General features: G+C 33.9%; 1 protein-coding gene across 3 annotated transcripts; it reads left to right on the forward strand.

Annotated features, from left to right (window-relative positions):
• Positions 1 to 1,166: 1,166 nt before the first annotated feature.
• On the forward strand, positions 1,167 to 21,190 carry LOC114384597 (PHD finger protein EHD3-like). Of its 3 annotated transcripts, none has more exons than XM_028344301.1 (7): positions 1,167 to 1,350; positions 1,681 to 2,623; positions 5,329 to 5,514; positions 5,613 to 5,945; positions 18,461 to 18,550; positions 18,690 to 18,734; positions 19,826 to 21,190. In XM_028344301.1, exons 2-7 carry the CDS (start codon positions 1,793 to 1,795, stop codon positions 20,750 to 20,752), a joined length of 2,412 nt encoding a protein of 803 aa, XP_028200102.1. In that variant the 5' UTR covers positions 1,167 to 1,350; positions 1,681 to 1,792; the 3' UTR covers positions 20,753 to 21,190. The 3 variants fall into 3 exon arrangements, with proteins under 3 accessions (XP_028200102.1, XP_028200105.1, XP_028200103.1); XM_028344304.1 differs by having other exon boundaries at positions 1,681 to 2,617; XM_028344302.1 differs by having other exon boundaries at positions 1,698 to 2,623.
• Positions 21,191 to 22,834: the final 1,644 nt, after the last annotated feature.

The raw sequence follows: 22,834 nt of genomic DNA on the forward strand, positions 1-22,834 counted from the left end.
TGCAACCCCGACATATTAATTTTTATACAAAATATACATTCAACCAAATGACTCAAACTAATGAACACGATTACCTGAGAAGTATTAAAAGCATCCAAACAATCAACATGTGGTTGGTTCACACCACATTCTTCTTCATTTTCATAATCCGTATGAACTTCTTGTGACATCGTATTGTCATACGTCCATTGATCTTCGTCCATCTTAACGACATATTAATAAATTATGCATCATATACAAGTACATACAAATTACCATATTAGCAAAACTAAAAATTGACTAAATAATAACTACACACATATTAACAACTAATACAACTACAATCAAAATTTAAAACTAAATTATTTACTTAAACTAAATATTTTGTAGTTCTAAAACACAATAATATTAAATTTTATGAAACATCTAATTTCATAAAAAATTACTTCAAACAAATAAATATTTTGCACCGTAATTAACAATAAAAATATATAACACTATAACTAACAACTAATTAAACATTTTACTACTACAACATAATACAATTATTTTACTTAAATTATTTAATATTATACTTAATTAAACCAATTATCTACAATTTCAAAAATATGAAATACAAAAATTATAAATTTTAATATTCATATTTATTAATTTTTTCACATGTTTTAAAAAAATTAAACAATAAAGCTTATGGAAGAAGTTCTTCCGTAAGAAGCAGTATCCGTTTACGGAAGAAGTTCTTCCGTAACAAGTCTTTTACGGTTACAAAAGGAGTTCTTCCGTAAAAAATTTACTGAAGAATAACTTTTTTTCATATGTAACAGATCTACACAAAAAAGTGGTAAAATGCGTACCTTCGGCGAAATAAAAACAACTGCCAATATTTAACCTTCACCGAATGGCTACCTCGAAAAAACTTGCAAAAATCACCCAGAACGACACAAACTGGACGACAGTCAAAGAAAGAAAGCGTAAACTGTGAAAAATTACACAGGCATCGTAAATTTAAAGAAAAACAAGACAGGGGCAAAATTGGCATTTTATAAAAGTGCTGGGTGCACCAGCAATGTGTTGGGTGCACCTAGCAACTCCCTTCTTTCTATGGTCTTTCTCGAAGCCCAAAGCCGACCACGTGCTCTCCTCTTACAATTAAAAAAATAACAATGAAGACTAAAAGGTGAAAAGAAATGACCGGCGAAATAGAGCAAAACGGTTGCATTTCAAAAAAACAAAGAAGGATAAGAAAGCCAGCTTCTTCTTCTTCAGCTGCTGCTGCTGCTGCTGCTTCAACTTCCCAACAAATATTTCAACACACTCTCTCATTTCTTCAATTTCCGTTACGTAAAGCCACTTTCTCAAACCTCAGTTTCCGTAAGCGCTTCTTCTTCCTCTCAATTTTCCTCCTCTATTTCCGTTTCGCTTCTCAGTAACTCACTTCTTGTGTGGTAAATAAATAAAAGCTTTGGGGGTGCTTAGTTTTTTTTTTTTTTTTTTTACCTTTTTTTGCTTTTTTTATTTACTGAATTTTGTGGAACGAAAGGGTCTTGATGTTTTTGTTTGTGTTGGTTCTGTTGACATTTTGTTTCTGCTTACACTGCATGCATCTTGATGGTGATGATTGAAGTGTGTGTGTGTGTGTATGTGTGTGAGTTCTGAGTTGAAGTGTGCTGGTAATTTGGGTATTTCTGGTTTTCATTTCAGTGTTGTTGTGGTTGAAGTTGGTGAGAGACGAATCTTGGGGAATTTTGGATCTGTTTGCCGTGAAACCCTAATTTCTTGCTTGTGAGGCTTTGGAAATTGGGGTTCTGGTTAGATGGAAGCTGAGGATGGAAGTAGCAACGGTGATAATGGTGAAGGGGTTGGGTTGGATCGGAGGTTGGGTTCTGAAGATGGAGATAATGGGGGGAGAATTTTAGGTGGAAGTGGTGTTGCAGAAGGCGAAGAAGATCGGGGCTTGAAGGATAGAGCTGTAAGTTATGGGGTGGCAATTGGAGGTGAAGAAGTTCAGGATCTGAAGAAGGAAGCTGTAGATAATGGGGTGGCGGTTGAAGGTGGAGATGGTCTTGCTGAAGGTGAAGAAGTTCAGGACTTGAAGAATGAAACTGTAAATAATGGGATGGAAACTGAGGGTGGAAATGGTGTTGCTGAAGGCGAAGTTTGGACCTTGAAGAATGGCGTTATAAATAGTGGGGTGGCAATTGCTGATGGGAGTGCTGCTGCTGAAGATGGAGAGGTTTCAGGCTCAAAGAATGAAGTTAACGGGGTGGCATTTGCTGATGGGAATGGTGTTACTGAACATGGAGAAGTTTGGGGATCAAAGAATGAAGCTGTAAATAATGAGGTGGCAATTGTTGATGGGAATGGTGTTGCTTACAGTGGAGAAGTTCATGGCTCAAAGAATGGAGCTGTAAATAATGAGGTGGTCATTGCAGATGGGAATGGTGTTACTGAAGGTCAAGAGGATCACTGCTTGAAGAATGAAACTGTTAATAATGTAGTGGCAAATGCAGATGAAGGGAACTCTGGTGCAGTTGAGTGTTTTCAAACATACAAGAGGCGCAAGCATGCAAAGTCAAGTTCAGAATTTAAAGTCCAGGAGAACAGCAGAAAACATATGGGAGCTGCAAGTCAACTGTTGGTACAGGTTTTCTCTACTGCTTTTACGACATGTGTGCCTGTGATGGTTCTGTATTGCTACTTGTCGCACTGTATAAGAGATTTCATTTGTTATGTATGTCTTTTTGTGGAATTCTTAAGCTGCAAGCTGCTAGATTTTTATGTTTATGTAGAAAAGAGGTCAATCAGCTTGTAAGATGCACATGTGCTTATAATTTGTAGCTATGGAATAATTTGCAAGAGTGTCACGGGCATTCCTGTTCTATATGGATTGGGTTGTTTAGTCATATAGTTGAAAAAGTATTGATTGCAGAAAGATTTTATCCTTCCTTGGTTTTTATGGCTGATTTTACTCTGGCTATATTTGGATGAATGTAGTGCAGTGGTTGTTTCTTTAGCTGCTTCCTAAGGCATTTGTTCTAACCTAAGATATCAGGTTTCTGGTGTTTGGTTTCTTACAGTGGCTTCTTAATCTATGGTAGTGAGTATTGTAGAAGATTTATTAAGCTGAGTGATACCGAAGAAACATAAAGCTGAATGCTAATGTTATAGTAGAAGAAATACTGAATTCTGCTAATGTTTATGTTGTTCTGCTCTTAAGTCTTAATTTGTAAATGCTTTAAAGATATGGAATTACTCAGACAAAAGCACACACACAATCTTAGTTCAATAAATGGACTAGATGTTTGTAAGAATACCCTAACTAACCTCACCATGAGTTGCATTTGTTTCACACTTAGGTAGGTTATTGTTGGTTAATTTTGTGAATTTTAGGACAAAAATGATGAGGACAACATCCACACATGAAAAGAATCTGAAGATTTTTTTCTTCTTGTTTTGTAGATACTGTGCTCAAGAGCAGCTATGCCTTTTAAGTTAAAATTTTATTATGTTCAAAATGGAGTTGCAACTTTGAGCAGTGTACTCATTCAGACACTAGGGAAGGATGTATTTTGGTTATGGGTCATAATTTACGTTTCAATGACGAGAGAACTAATTTGCAAAGTTAATGTTTGGCATTGCTATTATGCTAAGATCAAATCCTCCTGTATGTACATTGTTGATGAAGATTAATGAGGCTGAATTGCAACCTATGTGCTGTATTTTCAAAATAATGTACTGGACAAGAAATTTACATGGAACCTTGGATTTATTGAGGGGGAGCCAGATTCTGTTTAACTTTTGTTGTAGGAGCCTAGGTGATGCAAGCTCCATTGGAGCTTGTAGGCCTAGGATCTTCTTCATCAATGGATTCCTTTGCTTCTTTGAAGATGAATGGCAGCGGAATGGAGAAAGGGAGAGAGAGAGGAGACGCCACTTTAAGGAGAAGATGAGTCTAGAAGAAGCTCACCACCATAGGAGGCCATGGATAAGAGCTTGGAGGAAGAAGGAGATGAATGAAGGGAGAGGGAGAGAAGAGCACGAAATTTTGTGCTCTAAATGAGCTTTGAAATCTGAAGTTTAATATTCAAATGATCAAAGTTGAAAAAAATGCACACACATGACCTCTATTTATAACCTAAGTGTCACACAAAATTGGAGGGAAATTCAAATTTCATTTGAATTTGAAATTGAATTTGTGGAGCCAAACTTTGGAGCCAAAATTTCACTAATTATGATTAGTGAATTTTAGTTATGGTTCAGCCCACTAATCCAAGATCAATTCCAAGATTCTCCACTAAGTGTGCTTAGGTGTCATGAGGCATGAAAAGCATGAAGGACATGCACAAAGTGTGACTATATGATGTGGCAATGGGTGTAGTAAGCAAATGCTCACCTCTCCCTCTAAAATTTAATTGGATTGGGCTTCTACCAATTCAATTAAATTTATTTCCAATCACACACATCAAATATCCACTTAGTGCATGTGAAATTACAAAACTACCCCTAATACAAAAACTAGTCTAGGTGCCCTAAAATACAAGGGCTGAAAAATCCTATATTTCTAGGGTATCCTACCTACATTATGGAGCCCTAAATACAAGGCCCAAAAATAATGAAACCTTAATCTAATATTTACAAAGATAAGTGGGCTCGTACTTAGCCCATGGGCCCGAAATCTACCCTAAGGCTCATAAGAACCCTAGGGCCTTCTCTTGCATATCTGGCCCAATCTACTTGGAGTTTTCTATCCAATGCCCTTGCGGGGTAGGATTGCATCACTAGGAGGGGGCTAATTTGCTTGATTTATGCAGGAATGATGTGATTCTCAATGATTATATTAATAATGGTAATACAACTTTCAAGGTTAAGGAGAAAATGACACTGATTGTATGTTTTAAGATATAAGATATTTAATTTGAGTAATGGGTTGAGAAAAATAAATTGCTTATTTTTAGCAGAAATTGTAATTTATATTTAGTAGATTTGTCTTTTTTTATTGGGTGGTGGTGGGGGTGTGGGAAGAATGATGGATAATTTGTTTTCCCTTTTGCTATCTTACATTATAATAATTTCTTTTATTGCATGTAATTACTCCAGCCAGTGGGGTTTAATTTTGTCCACTCATTACTTTGCTTGAATTACATTATTTTTTTTACTAGTTACTATTATAGTAGCATTTGTATTTAATGTGTGGGAAAAGAGAAAATTTGGCTGTAATCTACATTTGTGCTTCACAATATATCATGTGATGATTCTGGTCTTCGCCCATACATGACTTCAAGAGCACACTAAATACACTTTCTTGGCTCTTTCTGCAAAGCTGTATTTGAAATTTTCTCATGATTGTAGGCGGTGAAGAAACCATTTGATTTAGCTGTTGGCAACACTTCAAAAGATCATTCACATGACCATTGGGGGAATGTTGTACTAAAGCATTTATATCATTCATTAGGCAATGACAATGGTGGCATGAAGTGGTGTATAAGGGAAGCACTCATGAGCTGTCCTAAAATTAGTTGTGCCCCTACAATGAAGGTTGGTTCTGCAGTTAGAACTACACATATCCTGCATACACTACTTGCCCTAATTCACTTTTGTTCCTTCAGTTTTACTCTGCTCTTATTTTTCTGCAGGAAACTCTTAAAATTGTCAAAGATGGTCAGGAGTGCTCTCCGCAATTAGAAAGTTTGTTTTATAGATTACAGAGTGAAGCTAATGGACATGAAAATGTTGTGCACAACGGATTTTCTAGTGAGTCAAATGGCCGTGATACAACTGAGGGGTGCCAGCGTGTGTTCCGCGATATCTTAGCCTCTGAAAAGTTCAGTTCATTATGTAAAGTGCTACTTGAAAATTTCCAAGGAACGAAACCTGAAACTGTATTTGACTTTAGTTTGATAAACTCAAGGATGAAGGGGCAAGCTTATGAACAATCGCCTACACTTTTCCTATCTGATGTTCAACAGGTAATTTATAATAATAGCCTCTTTACTGTCAATTTTTACCCGGCTATATGATTTTACTTGAGAAAATTTGAAAAATTTAAATAACTGAATATGTGGTTTACCTTAGTGTCATGATGATGGTGTGCTTGTTTTGGCTTGCTCTTTTTTTTTTTTGGTGAAAACTTAATCAACAATCATGAATATCTTTTGCATCCAATTATCTATTATCTTCCTCAAAGAGATCCTTTCATTGGGAACTAAGCAGGTTTATTTTTTAATCATAAAGCACAGTGAAAACAAATGATATATCGATTTAAATAATCCATTTTTAAAGCAAAACCCCTTGTTAATGCAGAGAAAAAGTTCCTTGAATGTTTGCATTTTTTAAAGATCGCCCTATTAATGGAATTACAGTGTAAAATTGAGAAAGTTAATTTTCCCCTAATTGAGAAAAAAAAACACGGATTGTAATTGCAAGACCAGTATCAGTCAGTTGCTTGAGGAAATGGGGTAATACATTAAAAAATTGATACTTGAGAGGATTGCTAAATATTTTTTTTATATTGCTTGATCCCTAAAGTTCTAGTGGGTTGACCTGGATTTGGGAGTTTTTCTATTGGATTCATATAGTTCTGGGTTGTTTTTGTCTTTGTTGTTTATCATTGATCTTCAGAGCTACTTTGGTGCCTAGGCATCTTATGTTTATTTATAATTTTTTTCAAACTACAATGTTGCTTGGTATTCACATAAACTGTAAGTTGACAGGGTTAAGTTCTCATGTCTTGCTTCAAGGATTAGTATCTAAAGAAACAGATGATTTTCATTGTTCTCTATTTTAATATATCATTGTGAAAAGTGATGAGAAGATTCATTCATGATTTCTTGGCCCAGATATGTTGCACTTGAATTGGATATAGTCGGACTATATAGAGATAAATTAATGGAGGAGACAAACCTAACTAAATAAGGGAAAAACTTTGGACCTTTACATTATCTGATTCAGGAATCGATTATAATAATTCCTATTAACCTGATGTCCTTATCAGAATTCAGAACTGTCCATAATCTTCATTGCCTAACCATAACCATCCCTAATCTTCATGTCCCCTCAAGCTGGAAGTAGATGTTGATTAATCCCAGCTTGGAACTTATTTTTATACTTTTTAAAGCCTTTGCGAGTATAGCAATTTGAAGGTTTGAAAGAGTATAGTTAGTGTTGAGTCTCCTTCTATCTTCTTCATAATGAAGTGTCTATCAATCTCCACATGCTTGGTTTGTTGTAAAAATTCGAATTCTTTGCAATTCTTATTGTTTGCTTGATTGTTACAAAATAACTTTTTTGGTCCTTTGCTTGTGATCTTAAGCTCATTATCCTTTTCTGTCACCTTCTCTCACATGTGCCATGTGCCATTGTTTGGACTTCGAGTTTGAGCACTATTGCATGCTACCATTGATTGCTTTTTGCTTCTTCATGTTACCAAAATTCCCTACTTGTAAGTGCAATAATCATAGGTGAGATCTAGGATATGTTAGAGAAACTCTAATGGGAGTTGCATAACTCATTTTTTTCAAATAAGGAACTATTTCATTCTGAATATCATCACTAGAGTTGTTTTAGTTGCAAATTACACAAGGAACTGCATCCTCTTCAAGAAACCTTTCCAAATCATACAACACAGGCCTGACATTTAAGGTGTATTGTGAAAGCAACAAATTTAAGTACCCAAAAAGATAAAAAAGCTTAATGTGCGGTGAGTACCAAGACTAGCACATTCAGCCATATCCAAATCCTTCGAGCACAACCCCAACGAGGATCAATACCAACATGATCAGCCACATGTTGATGTCTAGCACACTCCTTTTTCCTTTTCCTATCTTTTGTGCATTAATCTGTTGTTTGATGTAGAGCAGTCATGTGGCAATGAGCCCACCAAAATATATGCTTTGAAGGGTAGAATTCCAGTTGCAATGAAAAACAAACCCTCCCCTGCCATCCGCCCATCCCATTCTAGAACCATGGGGTAAAACTGCAGTCAAATCCAATTGATCCTCACATGCTTACAACTCCTTCATGCTGTCACAACATATCTTAAAGAATCCTCTCCTACTGCCAGCATTAGATAGGTGCCAAGTAGGTGCTCACCACTTGCACTTGCAGCACCTGTGCGAAGGACACGTCAACATGATCTAGTGACATCCTGAAAGGTGAGGAGAGTTCGGTGGCACTGTCCTGTACATTTTGGACACCACAGATTGAAGGGATGGCTTTTATGGTGGGGGAGAGAAAAAAATACAAGACAGATCGAAGGTAGATCTACTTTTGAGAGATGAAAGGTTAGAGGTGAGTGGCTAGGAGATTGAAATGGTGAGTAATTGGGAGTAGTTGGAATTATGCATGAAAGTTATTTCTTTTGTTGGAATGGATGTAAGTCAATAAAATTGGGAACATTAAGATCTAAATGTTAAAAATGGTGATCAGTAAAAAAAAAATTCTACCATTTCACTTCTACGTTAAAATTGTGAATGAAAAAATGATTAATGTCATAAAGTTTTACTGTTAAAAATTGTATATATAGCAAATCAAGTGGCAAGATAATTTCACAACTCAAACCTCAAATTTCACTCATTTTGTTCACTTACACACTTTTCTATTCCTTTCATTTGATTTTTCCAAATGGATTCTAATCAATTTATTTCTTTTTTAAATTTTATGCAAAATTATCACTCTCCCCAACTCCTTTTAAAATCTTCCATTTTTAAAAAATTCAAAAAGTAACCCAACGATCAGAAATTTTCAATTTTCTATGTTGCCATTTGCATATCAATTTCCCTTGTTTAAATCACCATAAACTAATCTTGCCATGTTTTATGGGTTTTTTTAAGGGTATAAGTAGTGAGCAGTTCATTGATAAAGAACTCGAAATACTGGTTGGGTCAATGTTTGAGTGCCAAGTTCCACCATTTCCATCCAAGTAGGCATGGAAAAGTTTTATGTCAAGGGAAGGAGAAGGGTAAAATGCTCAAACAATTTAGAGAAAGATGCATCATTAAGGAGGATACACTTTTCATTTAAACTTGACCAAAAGACATAGTTTTTTTATTAAGGATTGAAGATAACCATAACGAGTATTGTGGTAATTTGCAAGAGGCAAATGATCCCACAAAAATCTCAACATAGATTGAGTAAAATCTTAAAAGTTTGTGGGGTGTTACAAACAAGCCATTCAAGTAAAGAAAAGTGGCAGCTTTGTTGAGAAAGCCATCATAGCATGTGCATGTAACATTTATGCATAAGATGAAGGCGGACATCATAGAAGGTCAACTTTTGGATACTGCACTTTCATTGGAGGAAATCTAGTTTACTTAGAGGAGTGAAAACCAGTGTGGTGGTTAGGAGTAACAGAGGTAGAATATAGATGAATGGCATAATGGATTTGTGCATAGGATCCTGAGCAAGGTGCCTAAAGGCAACTCTGAAGAGAGGAATGCTATACAGAGAAATGGATGCCTGATGGTGGAAATGTACAGGGATGCGAATTGGGAAGACTAGCAGTATTATACAGAATGAAGCATGTGGAAGGCGATAGGCATTTTGTTAAGGAGGAAATAGAGAAGGTTAGATTTGCATTCCTATACTCCAACCAAAGATCAAATTTGTCGACATTACGATCAAAACCTTGGGAGAACCACATCACGAAAGCTAGCTGTTGTAGTTGGAGAGTCCAAGGCCTTATCAAACCCACACTAGAATCCCATAATGTGGGACTCAAGTCCCATGCCTTACAATTGGATCCCAACATCCCACCATGCTCTGCAACCCTAGTGGCCATGCCATGCAAGTTTTCTGTGCACTATCCCTTTGATTAGTTCCGAGAAACACTGCAATGCCACCTTCACCACTTGTGCCACTCATTTGCATGTAATAGATATGGGGGAAGGCTCTGATACTAATTGATAGAATTGGATTAGATTTGTGAGTAAAAAGTACAAATTTTTATTGATGAAGCTTAGTTCACAATCCTGCCACAACATGGGTACAATACCAAGAACTGAAACTATGCAAAGAATAGTAAATTCCCTGGATATTAGAGAGATCCATGATTTACCCTATCCATAATGCTAACTCGCCAATTGACCAAGTACTTCCCTCAATCCGTTTCTATCTATAGGCAGCATGCCTTATTTCTCTAATTATTCTTGCCCTCAACTAACTAACTCTAATTATGTTACTAAATGGGTATCTATCACATAATAACCATAGGTTTATTCAAAAAGCAATTTGAGAGTATAATTCTTAGAATTTGGGCATAGGGTCTAACTCAACCCCTCAAAATTGGCTTGTAAGGTGAGGACTGCTCAAGCTTTATAAGCTCTATTTAAGCCATATCTTTAGTTGATGTGGGACTAAACCACCATCCTTGAGGTTGCAATTAAGGTAGCCCCCAAAGAGGCTGAAACTAAGGCTGGTTAGGGGTATCCGCAATTAAGGTGGCTTTCCAACAATAATTGACAAGCTGTCCATGGAGGATATCTCCAAGAAAATGTTTTTTGTTAGGGGTGGGGCAGGGGGTTGTTAGCATCCATCAATAAATGTTTGATTTTATTTTATTACTGTAAATATTCTGTTTTATTAGGTTAGAGTGTGAATATTCTACAAATTAGGAAATCAGCTCTCTAGGATGCTGCGATTAAGCTAGGATATTTTGTACTTTCTTTTATGGTAGTAATTTTTATTTATGGTTCATTGTTTCTCCCTGTCCATCCTCTCTGTAAGAGGATTTGTATTTGTAGTAGTACAGAAAACTTATTCCAAATGTCTTTGATATCCTTGTCAATAGTGTGTCTCCTTCCTTTAAACTTGATTTTTAGATTGGATCCACTTGGGTATTTGTTGGTTTGAACCCAAGTATTCTAGTTTTCTTTAGTAAACCAAGGATATATTTTCTCTGTGAAATTGAGGGCCTGTTTGATTTCAATTTTCCAGAACAATTTTTTGTTTTAAAAAACAGAAACATAAAAATAATTGTTTGAACATTTATTTTTTGCTTGATTGTTTTAAAAAACTGCTTCTCATAATCTGTTTCAAGAATAGAAAACTAAGGGGCAGTTTACTTGTGTTGAAAACCAGAATCAAATTTATTTTATTTGTCATATATCAGATTTGTAGGCAAGTAATCCGATTTAGAGAAAACAAAATCTCCTCTAATTTATGTGTATTTAATATCTATTTATTGTAATAAGCCAGTATAAACCTTGCTCCGTGTTGTCATTCAAACACACGGTTTTCAGCAAATATGCTCTATGTCTCTCTCTTTAAACAACTTATACCATTTTCTGTTTTTATTTTCAATAAAAATAGAAGATGATCAAGAAAATGTGCTTGCTTAGAATTTTCATTTTCAATTTTAGAAAACACTCAAAATTTCAGAAAATTTTGAAAACACCTGAAAGTCATTTTGGAAATATTTTTGAAATTTTCGTAGGTCCCTTTTATGGTTGTGGTGGAGGTCCCCATTCATCCCCACTAGAGTGCACAAAAGCATGTTGCACATGAACTTCCTCTCTCTATCTCCATCGTGTCATGAACAATTGCCTTCAAGTTGTGCCTCAGCTTCTTGAGGAGATGGTGAGACCTGGTATCAAGCTGTGCTTCAGTGGTGGAGGTCTGTGCATGGTGTTTGACAACAGTGCTTTGGTTTGGTTTGCATGGACCGTGGTAGGTTTGATGAGCAGTTGCACTTAATAATAGCAGCCTAGGAAATAGTCCCCACCAAGTCTATTAAGAGACTATATATACATGGATGATGCAGAACCTAAGAATTACATTCTCTTTCTCTTAATAATAAAGCTTTACCTTCTCTAAGTTCACCTTTTTTTCTCTAAATTCTCCCCCTCTAAGTTCAATGAAAGGCATAATATGTAAAAGGTTGCCATAACACACTAAGATATACAATCTTGGGTGTGTGACCGTGTGCTTTTCTATGGGCAATGGAAATATCAATCAAGATCATCAGTTGATGGTAAATTAGGAACATTTTGGGACTCAATATTTCTTAAACTTGCTGTTGTTAGAGTTAATGTGAAGAGGATAGTTAGGGATTGTCTTTATGTAATTACAAATATTCTAATTACTGTAATTACATAAGGAAATTTCCCAACTATCCTCTTTAGAATTACTCAACATATGCAAAACCACTAAGAAGGATTTAGATATCAATGGTTTGTCTATAGACATGATTCACAATAGAAAAATCTTGGTTATTGTCGAGTGAAATTTCTGAAATATAAATCTAGCTTTGGATTTTCCTTTTATGGGATACACTGAAGTAACTCTTGTTTGATCATCTACTATTGCAATGAACCATCTAGTGCTTGACACCTGTAACACAGGATGGCCTCCAAACCTTGAAAAGGGATGAGAAGGTTGATAAGTGTGTATAGAAGCAAGTTTTTTGTGTGTTTAGCTAGTTGACAGAATTCATGAATATATTTAGATTTTTATTTTAATCAATGGTCAAGTCAAATTCGACAAGGATTTTTGCATTAGTAGGGGGTAGCTTTTCTTGGATTTCTAGCAGTTGTTCTACTTATGTAGCCATATTATGGTTCCTAATGAAACTGTAGCAGTTTCACTAAGGAACCATGTGTATGGTATTCTACTTATGTACATAGTACCTCTGGTACTTGTATTTATTCATATATATATATATATATAATTATTTTTGCCGATCAAAAAAAAAATTAGATTTTTATGGACAAACAAGGATGGAAACAACTTTGCAGGATACATGATCATCAATCTAAAATGCCATAGCATAACATCATCATGGGTTTTGACAGAAGCAGACACCCTACTACATGCCATTGGGACTGAAGCAAGTTAGCTGTTCAAGTTTGAATTTATGGTCATTGTGAATTTTGTAATAGATAACAAGCTGCATTACAAATTTGGAACAAAGAGGACAGATTCAAGTGTTAAATCTTCAGAAACTTTGAGAGCCAGTGCAGAAGCTTTGGGTTTCCAGTCAGCAGTTTGCTGTGAATTTTCTAACTTGTATCCACAGTCCTTAATTTGTCCTAGACTCTAGAAAAGGTCACATGATGGTCTCCCTTTCCATGGTCTACCATCATTTCCCTGATTCTGGTTTACATGAAGAGCAGAATCTTCGCCTTCAGAAAGAGGTCCTTGATTTCCCATTCCATCATGACTTCTCTTCTGCTTTATTCTCTTCTAACCACTGCAAAAGTTTCATGGAGGGATGCATCTTCCATGAATTCTTCCTTGTACTTCATCAAGGTCATTATTGAGGCCAATAAAAAATTTGAAGATCCTCTCCTCCATGATTTTATTATATATTTATTGATCATCTTGGCAATTCCAACTGTCAGTTTCAAAATGTATCAAGTTGATGTCAGTGCTGAGTAAGGACATTATAATATTCAGTTAAAGAGGTTTCACCTTGCTGGAGGATGTAAGGATGCTTTTATCTTGAAAAATTCAGAAGTATTCACCAGGTTGAGTAGGTTTCCTTGATGCTGCCCAAGATTTCCTTTGCAGTTGAATAGAACATAAAGTTTTGACCTATTTTCAAGTTCATGATGTTGATCAACCAATTTCCAGTTCCTAGTTGGATTTGGATTAGACTTGGAAGGAGGATCAGCAGTGCTGGTAAGGTAATCACCTTTTCCTTTACCACTGATGAAATGGGAACAAATGGAGACCATTGGAGATAATTTTTGCCATTGAGTCTGTGCGTGATGAGGATGTCCAAAGCATGCAGATTTCATATTAGATTGACAGACAATGCTCATATTGGAGAGGTGATGTTGGAGTGTCTGCTGGTGTCATAAGTGATGGCTGGAATAGAGGGGTTCTTTAGTATTTGATGTTGGTCCAGCGGCCTCAATAACTTAAGAGGGATAGACTTAGAATACAGAAGAAGCAATAATCAATTTAATAATATTCTTTAAACATGCAAGACAAAATTGATTGCAACAAAATAAATGAGATAAGGGAAGAGAGAATGCAAACACAGTTTTTATACTGGTTCGACAAAATCCGTGCCTACATCCAGTACTCAAGTAACCCACTTGAGATTTTTCATTCCCTTTGTAAAAATCCGTTTACAAAGTCTGAACCACACAGGGACAACTCATCCCTTGTGTTTAGGAATCCTTATAACTTAAGAGACCCTCAGTCCCTTAATCAATCCCTTTGAATGAGAAGAAAGAAAGAAGAATTTTTTCTTGAGCAAAGGATATTACAATTGAAGTTCATGGAAAAACTCTTAATAGATTTGCAAGTGTTTGCCCAAGAGTTTCTTCTGAGAGAGCATTTGACAATGAAGTTCTTTTGGAATCTCTCTCATTTCCTTTTGAGAGAATAAAATATTTTGGACCAGCAAAACTCTCTTGAGAATTCGTGTCCAAGTCACCTATTTATAGGCCTTTGATGACCATTACCAATTCAATCAAAAGATATAACTGTTGGCAGATTTTCTGAAAACTCTCCACTGGTAATCGATTACAATATTTGTGTAATCGATTACACAGTTATAATTTGAAGGGTCATGATTTTTTAATTTGAATTTCAGGAGTTTCGTTGTTGGTAATCGATTATAGACATATGGTAATCGATTACATATTTAAAATTCAAATTCAAAATCCTTTTCAACAACTCTTTTTCATTATTCCCTTCTGGTAATCGATTATCAGAGCCTTCCATGACTTTGAAACTCTTTGTTTTGAGGCAAGACTTTATCTTTAGTGAATCTTGAAACAAAACTTTATTTGTTGAAACAATCTTGAATTAATCTTAAAACAAATGTTTATTCTTTGAAGCAGTTTTGTTTGATTCTTCTTTGGTATCATCAAAATTCATGTATTCATACATTCACATTCTCTCTTTTTGATGATGACAATCAAGTGATTTCTTTTCGACATCATCAAAACAATGCATGATTTACATTCTCCCCTTTTTGATGATGACACTCATTATCCAAGACTTGATCTTTTTGACATCATCAAAATCTTCATAATTTACATTCTCTCCTTTTTTGATGATGACAACCACCTGTAGGTTAGGAACAAAAAAAAAAATTCATTTGTATATAGTTTTACTCCCCTTTGTTTTGCAATGATTGCTTATATGAAACAGTTGAAGATTTCATATATAAAAAGTTGTTTTATAAAGATTTCATATATCTTGTATCTATCTCTTCCCCTTTGTTAACATAAAAAACAAATTATGAATAGAGAGGAGAAAAATGTTATCACTTGTTGCAATGTATGAGAATCAAGTGATATAAAAAAACATTAAAACAATCATTCAATATTAATCAAGCAAAAATAAGTACAATAACACATCAATCAAACACAATCAAATATAATCAATCATCAAACATTTCAAATCAAATTAATTAAATTAACAATCAACTAACTATGCACAATAATTTCTATTAAAAAAATATTCAAATTTTAAATTTCAAATTATAAATTTTAAATTTCAATTTTTAAATTTGAAATTTCAAACTTCAACTTCCAACTTCAACTTCCAGTAACTTTTCCTTCCAACTTTCAATTTTCATTTTCAATTTTCATTTTCAACTTTCAACTCCTAATAACTTCAATTTCCAACTTCTAACTTTCAATAACTTCCATTTATAACTTCCAACTTCCAACTTTCACTTCCAACTTCAACTTTAACTTCCATTTTTAACTTCCAAATTTTAATTTCAAATTTTAAATTTTAATTTTCAAATTTCAATTTTGAAATTCAAAATTTCAAATTTCAATTTCAAAATTTCCTTTTCTAAATTTAATATAGTTTTCTTAAAATATGAAATTAATTTGAAAAGTTTAATAGATTCTTTAAAGACAATCTAAAATTCAATCAGGAACAACCATCAAAGACAATCAAAACTCAATCAAGAACAATCATCAAACACAATTAATCAAATATAAAATATAATCCATCAAACTAACAAAAATTGAATATCAATCAAGATAAACACATCAATCAAAAAACACAATCAATCAAATTCAATCACAATCATCCAGAATAGTCTAAACTCAAGTAGAAAACAAGTATAAAAAGTAATCAATCAAAGACAAGTGACATGTTGGTATCATTTGATATCACTTGTTAGACTTGTTGATCAAGTGACCTTTGTTGTCTCCATAAATCACATATTCACTTTTCTTGGGGAGAAATGTGGCCATTGTTTGTTGTCTTCATAAATCACATATCCACTTAACTTAGGGAGAAATATGAATAAACTTTGATGCATGCCATGTGTTTGGAGAAATTGTTATCAATGTATCGACTTTGCTTTTCTCCGTTTTCATAGTCTTTTATCATGATATTCAGACTTACGATTTTATTCTCTGAATCACTTGAAGAATTTATGACATTATCTTTCCAAATGATGTATCCTTTATTTTCTTCTCTTTGAAATTTCTCGTCAGATTTTTCATTCTTCTTTTGAAGACAGGACAATTGAATCTCATGTGCTCAGATTGATTGCATTCAACATTTTGGGACTAAGGAGAAATCTTCTTTCTTCTTTCATCATCATCTTCTTTCTTCTCTAGTTTTTTTATTTTATGTAGTTGCATTTCTCTCTACCATTATAGGAATAAAAAAATCAAATTTAATGGCTTCCCATATCTTTAAATTTATGGCTTCTTTAAAGATTTGCATTCGGGTTTTTCAATAATGGTAACCCTCACCATTGAACATAAGAGCCTATTGATAGAATTTTCTCAGGAAATGGAAAGTTGGATGAAGCCATATTTATTCTTGAAGTTTTTAAAATTTATATAAGAATCCTGCTCTGATACCACTTGTTGGTTCAGTGGCCTCAATAACTTAAGAAGGATAGGCTTAGAATGCAGAAGAAGCAACAATCGATTTAATAATGTTCTTTAAACATACAAGACAAAATTGATTACAACAAAATAAATGAGATAAGGGAAGAGAGGATACAAACACAGTTTTTATACTGGTTCGACAAAGTCTATGCCTACGTCCAGTACTCAAGCAACCCACTTGAGATTTTCCACTCCCTTTGTAAAAATCCGTTTACGAAGTCTGAACCACACAGGGACAACCCATCCCTTGTGTTCAGGAATCCTTACAACTTAAGAGATCTTTAGTTCCTTAATCAATCTCTTTGAATGAGAAAAAAGAAAGAAGATTTTTCTCTTGAAGCGAAGGATATTAGAATTGAAGTCCATGGAGAAACTCTTAATGGATTTACAAGTGTTTACCTAAGAGTTTCTTCTGAGAGAGCATTTGACAATGAAGTTCTCTTGGAAGGTCTTTGATGGCCATTCACAACTCCAATAAAAAGATGTGACTGTTGGCAGATTTTCTGAAAACTCTCCACTGGTAATCAATTACTATATTTGTGTAATCGATTACACAGTTATAATTTGAAGGGTCATGACTTTTGAATTTGAATTTCAGGAGTTTCGTTGCTGGTAATTGATTACAGACATATGGTAATCGATTACATGTTCAAAATTCAAATTCAAAACCCTTTTCAACAACTCTTTTTCATTTTTCCCTTCTAGTAATCGATTATACTTCCTGGTAATCGATTACCAGAGCCTTGCATGAATTTGAAACTCTTTGTTTTGAGACAAAACTTGATCTTTAGTGAATCTTGAAACAAGACTTTGTTTGTTGAAGCAATCTTGAATTAATCTTGAAGAAAATGCTTATCCTTTGAAGCGGTCTTGTTTGATTTTTCTTTGACATCATTAAAATTCATGTATTCATACATTCACATTTGAGAGTGCTTTGGTACCATAAAAAGTCATATGATACCATGGAGAGGTGATGTTGGAGAGGCTGCTGGTGTCAGAAGCCATGGCAGGAATTTAGGGTTTCGTTTGTATTTGAGAGCGCTTCGATACCATGAAGAACTAATGAATGAATTCACTTCTCTCAGTTGTAATCCTAATCCTAATATATAATAAAACTGTCCAATCCTCTTCCACGTGTTGCTTTTTGGTGGAAAATTTCCCGCCTAATGGCATTAATGTTAATTTCATACAAAACATTTTATTTATTATTTGAACATTTTGCCTTTTTCTGTGCATGTACGCAGCTGCAGGCACTTACTCTAGTATAGTGATACAGTGTTTACAATTATACAATTCAATACAGGTGGTGAGAAGATTCACCGATGATTTCTTGGCCCATATTTGCTACACCGAAATCAGATATAATCAGATTGTCCAGAGCTAATTAATGAGAAGAGACAAACCTAGCTAAATAATGAAAAAAAATAGGTCCTACAATTTTTATGTGCTACAATATTTCCTAAACTGAATAAATTATGATAACCCCTATCAACTTGATTGCATCAGAACCATCTATAATCTTTGCCTAATCAGAATCATCCATAATCTTCAGTGTTGTTTAAGGATATTTCTTTAGAGTGCTTGTTAATTTTATAGCTTTTGAGCCGGTGACAGGAGAATTTAATTTCTTATTTTACATGACATGACATTGTCGATATTTCTAGGTTTGGCGAAAGCTTCAAAGTACTGGAAATCAGATTGTTGCTATGGCCAGGAGTCTCTCCAACATGTCAAAAGCTTCCTTCTGTGAGCAGGTAAAGAAAACTCTTGTAGTTATTTGCCACAGCACCTAAGTTCCATTCTTTTTTCTTTGCTTCTGAATTTTATTCTTTTTTAGCTATGCGTTATGTTTTTTCTTGTCTTTTTTTGATCATATCTTTTCCTTATTGTCAGGTGGGAATTTCAGCGCAGAGTTCCTTTGAAGATGAAAAGGAAGTGGTAAGAGTATTAAATTTTTATTCTGATATTTCATATGCTGATAATGCATTTATCCGGATCAAGTTTGATAAATCTAATATTTAGATAAATTTTGTTTTGGCATCAGAGTTAAGGAAGCTTTGATAATTGGATAATTTTTTTGCACAGATTCCTAATCCTCTCATACCTCTGCCATTATTCTATGCAATATGTACAGGAGACTATTATTTTTATTGTAATATCATAAGTTACAGTTTTTGTATTGGAAGATACAGTATAAAATAAAATACATGCATATATGCCCTGGTATTTTTGAAAAAAAGAGAAGAATAACTGTTTCAGTTTTGTTAAAAAAACATGAAATAAAATTAAGAAGCAAACCCTGAAGAGTCTTTTAGCTCAAGTGACAGCAAATCTCTATGGGGACATAATGCAAGGTCCAAATTCCACTGAGGATGCTTTGCTCCAACTCTGGCTTGCTCTCCCTCCCCCACTCGGTTGTCGATCTCCTTTTAACCATTAAGAATAAAGAAACCAAAGTTGCAACCCTTTTTTCCTTTGCACCTTCTAGCTACTCTGACAGACCAATGCTGTAAATTACATGACAGAGACACATGATATTGATTATTAATCAACTCTGGTCAAATGCATAAGATCTGAGACCAAAATTGGTTGTCCTTTTTGTTCTGTTATGTCTTAGCTATATCATAGATTAGAGATTCCTCATCCCTAACACCTATTTCTGCATGATCAAAGACCAATGTTTCTTCTCTTTTCTTCTTCCTTTTATTTTTGTTGCTTTTTTTTTTTCTTTCTTGAAAGACTAAATGAATGAAGAATGAGTTGTGGTTGTATGGCCAGAGTTTATCCCTTATCAATCCTCTGGCATCTAAAAATTCACTGTAATCAGCAGTCAGGGAACTTGTTTGATTTTTAAGAGCTTTCTGGGTTTTTCCAAGCTTAGCCTATCTATTGTGCACAGGATTGTTTAAACTGCAAAAGCTCTGCCTTTTTATGTTGCTCAATCAGTAGCAAGTGTACTTCATTCGATATGAAATTTTGCTTGGGATATATTAAACTTAAAGTTGTTTTTATGTTGTCATGTCAAACAGCTCTGTAACCAGGAATCCATCTCTCACATGAAACCAGAGCAGACAGTAGAATGTGTTGCATTCAGACTTGGCACTTGCTGGCATTGTGGAGACAAAGCAGATGGGACAGACTGTTTGGTTTGTGATTCATGTGAGGAGATGTATCATCTGTCCTGTATTGAGCCTGCTGTGAAGGAAATACCCTACAAAAGCTGGTTCTGTGCCAATTGTACTGCTAATGGAATTGGATGTCGACACAAGAATTGTGTGGTGTGTGAACGGTTGAATGCCCTGAAGACCCTGGATGATATTGTTGGTGAGGAAAACATCCCTACAAATGAGGAAACACTGAATGAATTAGAAGAGAATTCAAATTGTACTTATGATGGGATTCAAATTTCCACAGATAGGAGAAACTCATCCGACTGCAAAATTTGTAAAATGGCGGTGGATGGTGAAAAAGTAAAAATCTGTGGTCACTCTTTTTGCCCTAGTAAATACTACCATGTAAGTTGTTTGTCAAGTAAGCAGCTAAAGTCATATGGTCACTGTTGGTATTGCCCTTCTTGTATATGCCAAGTTTGCCTCACCGACAAAGATGACAATAAGATTGTACTCTGTGATGCCTGTGATCATGCATACCACGTCTACTGTATGAAACCTCCACAAAATTCTATTCCGAAAGGGAAATGGTTCTGCATAAAATGTGAGGCAGGGATACAGGCAATACGCCAGGCAAGAAAGGCGTATGAGAGTAACAAAGGGAAAGTTGGTCAGAATGATTCAAAGCCAAATGAAGATATTGACAAGAAATGGAACAAAAAGCGAGGACGGGAATTAGACAATGTTGGAGGAATGATGGACATGCTTATAACTGCTGCAAATACTCTGAATTCTGAAGAGGACTTAAATGCAATGCTGATTGACTCAAAGAAAGCATTAACATGAGGGCGTGTGTGCTAACTGCTAATACCTAATGTTTTCTATTTCCTGCATTTGTTTAAGTCTTTAGATAACTGATTTTGTTACCGTTGGAGAGAAAGGATTATAGAGGCCAAGGAGCAAAAAGCATCAATAGAAAAAAAACTGTGATAAGTGAAGTATGGGATATTTTGCAGGCCAGATACTGATGCAATATGTGGTTGATATGAAATTTAATAGGTTGCTTTGCTCCCTGCAGTATATAATGTTTTGGATTGTCATGATTACTTAAGCGAAGACTTCAAATTAGAATAATATCGATTTCCAATTTGTGGATAATCAAAAGGGATGATGTTTTACCCTTTAGATTTCAATGTTTCAGTGCCAATTTTGCACAAGCCTTGAACAGTATTCTGTTCTTGATTTTCTTATCCGTTCAATGAATGACTCTGGGAGTGTTTGAAAGAGTTTCTTCAATTCTCAATTTAGTTTACAAAAATAAAATGACCTTTCTGTAAACTTTTTTTCGGCTGATTTCCAATTTTTCATAAGTTGTACGGTTAAGTTTATGAACAAGTTCTTACCACTTTTTTTTTTATATTTTAATTTTTTTAACTTTGTTTTCCTAAAGTCTTGAGTAGAATCACGTCTCCCTTATGTTTTAACCTCTTTTCTAAACAAATTTATTTTGAAAATTTATTTATTTAAAATGACTTCAATCAAATAAAAAATGAAAGTCAAGTTTTAAAACATAATCTTTGGAATATGACTTTTCATCTATTTATATATAATTTACCCTTTCTTGTAGTTTTGCATAGATAAAAATACAAAATTTAGTTTCTGGAAGTGTAAAAAGTGCAACAAATGTCCTGTTGTAAACTTTTGTCTGTCACCATTAATAAAATAGACTATGTGACACGGAGGGACAAATTTGTCACTGAAATGATTGTCAACGTGGATTGCTAGCATAGGGACATATTTGTCATAATTTTTTTTTATTTTTAGTCTTCCTACTTCACTAACAAATGTGTTCCTAAAAGATGAAAATGCTTGAAAGTATAAAAAGTGCGATAAATATATCCGGACGTTAATAATGATTGTGACTAATTATTATTATTATTATTATTATTATTATTATTATTATTATTATTATTATTATTATGTGTTTATAATTTACTGCTTCTATTCGTTTAGCATTTATGCAATATATTTTTTAAATTTTCTTTTAATATATATTTTTATTATTTTGATTTTCTTATCAAACTTTAATCTTTACTATTAAATTTTTTTTATCTTATATCTTATAATTTTATCAAATTTCTACTAAATTTTTCACTTTTAATCTTTAAAATTATTCCATATCACAATTCTAACTTAAGTGTCCTCATATTTAGATTGAAAATAATATGTTAAGAGTTTTGAGTAGAAAAAACACAATCGGTTGCATGACCAAATTTATTTATTTATTTATTTTTAAAAAAGAATTTATTCAACTATTTTTTTAAAAAAAATCTCACAAAATTTAAATTAGATAAATCTAAAGTGGAATTATAAGTCTTTTTTCTTAATCAATAATACATATATACCTCAAATATGAAAGAATCTCTTGCATAAACCTTATGCGCTTCCATTCGAGACAACACTTATTATAAATATGAATGAAATCAAAACAGTTACTAAAAAATAAAGAACCCAAATAAATTTAAATAAAAAATACAATAATGTTCAAACTAATACAGAGATTAACTTTAAACAAAAAAACTAATACAGAGGTTTATTCTTTGCCTTTGGGATATAGAATTGTATCTCTCGCTGATATAGGGATTGCAGCGACCTTGCATTTCATTTGACATACTGTGCAAAGTACGTAATAAAGATTAATAATTAATTGAAGAAGCAAAAATTTTCAAGAAATAAAAGCTTTCAATTTTTTAAATGGTAACTCAATTTTTTTATGTCATAAAACTAAAGAATTTTATTTTATTTTGAAAAATAAGTAGTTATATTTATTAATTAAAAAACTAATTAACAATTTGATAGATGGATAAATAGATAGATAATCAAAGTGTAAGAGTTCAAATCTTAAGTTGTATTTTACTATTTCTTTTA

This window comes from Glycine soja, chromosome 14 (genome assembly GCF_004193775.1).
Source record: "Glycine soja cultivar W05 chromosome 14, ASM419377v2, whole genome shotgun sequence".
NCBI lineage: Eukaryota > Viridiplantae > Streptophyta > Magnoliopsida > Fabales > Fabaceae > Glycine > Glycine soja.

Bases quoted from the DNA above. Each gene is read 5' to 3' on its own strand.
- LOC114384597 (XM_028344301.1), top strand. From the start codon at position 1,793: ATGGAAGCTGAGGATGGAAGTAGCAACGGTGATAATGGTGAAGGGGTT. The intron at 2,624-5,328 runs GTTTTCTCTACT...TCATGATTGTAG, and splicing joins CAAGTCAACTGTTGGTACAG to GCGGTGAAGAAACCATTTGA. The intron at 5,515-5,612 runs GTTGGTTCTGCA...ATTTTTCTGCAG, and splicing joins GTTGTGCCCCTACAATGAAG to GAAACTCTTAAAATTGTCAA.